This window comes from Hyaena hyaena, unplaced genomic scaffold, assembly GCF_003009895.1.
Source record: "Hyaena hyaena isolate Hyena2069 unplaced genomic scaffold, ASM300989v1 scaffold_1127, whole genome shotgun sequence".
In the NCBI taxonomy this organism is placed as follows: domain Eukaryota; kingdom Metazoa; phylum Chordata; class Mammalia; order Carnivora; family Hyaenidae; genus Hyaena; species Hyaena hyaena.
In genome coordinates, this window is record NW_024081762.1 from 547,037 (window position 1) to 550,506 (window position 3,470).

Consider the following 3,470-nt stretch of genomic DNA (forward strand, 5'->3'; position numbering starts at 1 on the left):
ACTATTTGCAAAAAAAAAAAAAAAAGCTAATTGTGGGGGAACCTGGGTAGCTCAGTCGCTTATGCGTCCAATTCTTTTTTTTTTTTTTAATATTTTTATTTATTTCTAGGAGAGAGAGAGAGAGAGACAGCATGAGCAAGGGAGGGTAAGAGAGAGAGGGAGACACAGACTCTGAAATAGGCTCCAGGCTCTGAGCTGGCAGTCAGCACAGAGCCCGACGCGGGGCTCAAACCCACGAACTGCGAGATCATGACCTAAGCGAAAGTCGGACGCTTAACCGACTAAGCCACCCAGGCGCCCCATTACACGTCCAACTCTTAATGCCGGTTCAGGACATGATCCCAGGGTAGCGGGATCAAGCCCTGTGTTGGGCTCCACACTGCGCATGGAACCTGCTTATGACTCACTCTCTCTCTCTCTCTCTCTCTCTGTCTCTCTGTCTCGGTCTCTCTCTCCTTCTGCCCCTCTCCTTTGCTCATACTCTCTCGCTCTCTAAAAAATTTTTACAAAAAGCTATTTGTGAGCTGATATGCTTTGAAGGGCAACGAGGGAGAGTCCTTCAGACCACTTCCCTTTCTCTTTATTTCATTTGCCAATTTGAATTTCTGTAAGATATACAGGAAAAAGGAGAAGGGGGGATGTAAAAGAGCTAGTCAATTTTATCTTTCTGTTTGGAGGTAAGTTTTCATATTGGTAAATTTTGAACTAGCAGATAAATGCGATTTGAGGGGTATCTGTAGAGTTTTTCCTCATTCTCCCCCAGACTCATCATTGGCTTGTAACTTGAGAAATGCAAGCAAATACAAACTGTTCTTCTCCATATTTATCAACTAAGGAGTTACTTACTTTTACCAAACACCTATTACAAGGAAAAGAAACAAATCACTCCATGATTAATCGATTTAAATTATGGCCTGAGTTAGAGGAAAAAGTTACCCAACAAAAGGCCTTTTTCCCAAAGAGCTTCTACAGTGGGAATCCAGGGATCTCCAGACAAAGAAAAAAAAAAAAAACTTTCCAGTTTAAATAAAATAAAAGAAATGTTCAGCCTATTAAATAACCCGATTGCATCACTTGCAGTGGGGGAATGAAAGGGCTGGATCAATGAGAAAACTAAATGGTAACGGTTAAAGTCTGGAACATAAAACAAACAGGAAATATTTAAAAAGATCAAAATTGCAAATACAGATTAACAGGGTATGAAATTACACGCCAGACAATGCACCTGTTAAAAAAAGAGGAACAGGCTGCACACAAAATCTTAAGAATTCAGGGTTTAATGCTATTTTCTGCTCCAGCATGCTGTCCAGTAGAAAACCTGGGTCCTAGCTTAATCCAAATTGCACGGTACTTAATTTAAGTAGGCGAACTACCTAATCTCTGACTCGGTTTCTTATTCTGCCAAATGGGTACACCGCAGCTGTGAGGCTATAAAGAACTGTGCGGAGATCCTCTGTTGACTCCAAAGTGCTATACGAATCTGAGCATCCTGTTTCCCCTCCACATTAGTTTGACCTGAAATTTATTTCGTAGATGGGGATATGTTACGTCGGATGCGCCGATGCTGAAAATGAACTGAGCAGGGCGGAATATATTCAGGTGACGACAGCCATGGTGTTTGGGCTGAAAACAGATGGCACGGAGTCGGAGGGCTGCAAAGTAGCACACGCTGGGGGCCAAAAAGGGAAAAACTGGAAGACTTCAAAGAAACCCCAAGAAAATGTGTTCACATGGGGCGCCTGGGTGGCTTAGTCGGTTAAGCGTCCGACTTTCGCTTGGGTCATGATCTCACAGTTCGTGGGTTCGAGCCCCGCGTCGGGCTCTGTGCTGACTGCCAGCTCGGAGCCTGGAGCCTGTTTCAGTCTGTGACTCCCTCTCTCTCTGACCCTCCCCTGCTCTCTCTCTCGCTCTCTCTCTCTCTCTCTCTCCTGGAAATAAATAAAACATTTAAAAAAAAGAAAGAAAGAAAATGTGTTCACATCGACACTTTACCGATAGCAAGATAACGCCGCCGGTATTGACCATAAACCACTCAGGGCGCTCGGCGATGACAGCCTTCCAAGTCCATCTACCAGCGCACCGTGGTGCGTGCGTCTTTACACAGACCACATAACAAGACCCACTTTTCTTTAAAAAAACCCTCTAGCACCTTGCCAACAAGCACAGTCGCCCACTCCGCCTTCCCAACCGCTACCCAAACCTGCAGCCCAGTGCAGGTCAATCAAGTGAATGTTCGGCATTCTTCAAAAAACTAAGATACAGGAATTTTCAGTCATCAGGCTCGATGTCTAAGACGTATCACAAACCCCTCGGTGACGTTATTTTTAGCGGCCAGCCCGCGACCGCGGAAAAGCGAATGGGATTCTTCCAAACCGTGAAGGGCTTTCCAGGCTCGTTCAGCGAAGTCATCAGCGAGCGAACCGACCCCGCAAGTTGAGGGGAGCCCTCGGTGAGGTCCGCCGCGCCGTGCGCGCAGCGGCGAGCCGTGGACGGACCGAGCACCCGGGCTAACGCCCCGAGACGCCCGCACGGCCCCCGCCGGCTTCCCGCGCCAGAAAGGACCCCCCGAGGGCCCGGCCCGAGGCCCGCCGCGTCCGGCCCCCGCCAGCCGCCCGGCCGCCCTCCCGGCCCGCGGCGCCCGCCGCGCTCACCGCGTTCTTCTTCTGCACCATCTTGTCCATCTTCTTGGCAATGCGGACCACCTCGTCCTCCATGGCTTCGGCAGGGGTGCCCCGCGCCCAGCCCGTGGGGGTCCGCAGGGAGGCGAAGCTGGGGCCGAGGGGACGGCGGGACGCGAGCCCCGGCGCTCGGCGAGCCCACCACGGGAGGCCGGGGCCTAGGCCCTTCTTCACACACCAAGCCCGCGGCGGCGGCGCGGCGGCGGCGGCCGAGACAGCGACTCCGCCCCCACAGGCAGCGCCAATCGAGCTCCGCGCGAGCCTCTCAGGCACTGCCAATCGACGGCGGATCTCTGGGAACCCGCGCGCCGAGGCGCCCGCCAGACGGGCGTCGAGCGAAGCGCTGTCAATGAGAGGCGGTGCCAACTGGGCGGGAGGGCTTCCCGCCAGGCTGTTGTAAAGGTCTGTAGGAGGCGGGGCCGAGCTTTGCCGCGCATGCGCCTCCGGCCGCGCCGCCGTACGGGGTCGCCTTAGGTCCCGCCGAGGGAGACCCGCGGAGCCTTGAACGGCGCCGGGCGTGGCGAACGAAACGTTGGCGGTTTTTAAAGGCAGGCGGAACCCGAGCCGTTTTTCCGTGAGAGGCGACTACCGTGAAAACCAGCGCCCCGCCCAGTTTCCCTAAATAGTCTCATAGAATATGGACTTGATCTTTTTAAGCGTCCCCTTTTTAAAAGTCAAATCGTTTGTAAACTGCTCAAGGACCGAGACCCAATCTGGTTTGTTTTCAGGCTTAGAATGTCGAACACAGTATTTGAATATAGTTGGAGAATAGTTGACAGAAATGTTCTCAAA

At 51.9% G+C, this 3,470-nt stretch overlaps 1 protein-coding gene across 3 annotated transcripts in view; it reads right to left on the reverse strand.

The window, feature by feature from the left end:
* Window positions 1-2,863, reverse strand: part of TCEA1 (transcription elongation factor A1) — a 43,225-nt gene extending 40,362 nt beyond the window's left edge. The window contains exon 1 of one of the 3 annotated variants that reach the window (XM_039222442.1): window positions 2,652-2,863. In XM_039222442.1, coding sequence (XP_039078373.1) covers window positions 2,652-2,714 — 63 coding nt within the window. In that variant the 5' untranslated portion in view covers window positions 2,715-2,863. The remainder of the gene's footprint in view (window positions 1-2,651) is intronic. The other 2 variants (XM_039222444.1, XM_039222443.1) reach the window with 2 other exon arrangements.
* Window positions 2,864-3,470: the final 607 nt, after the last annotated feature.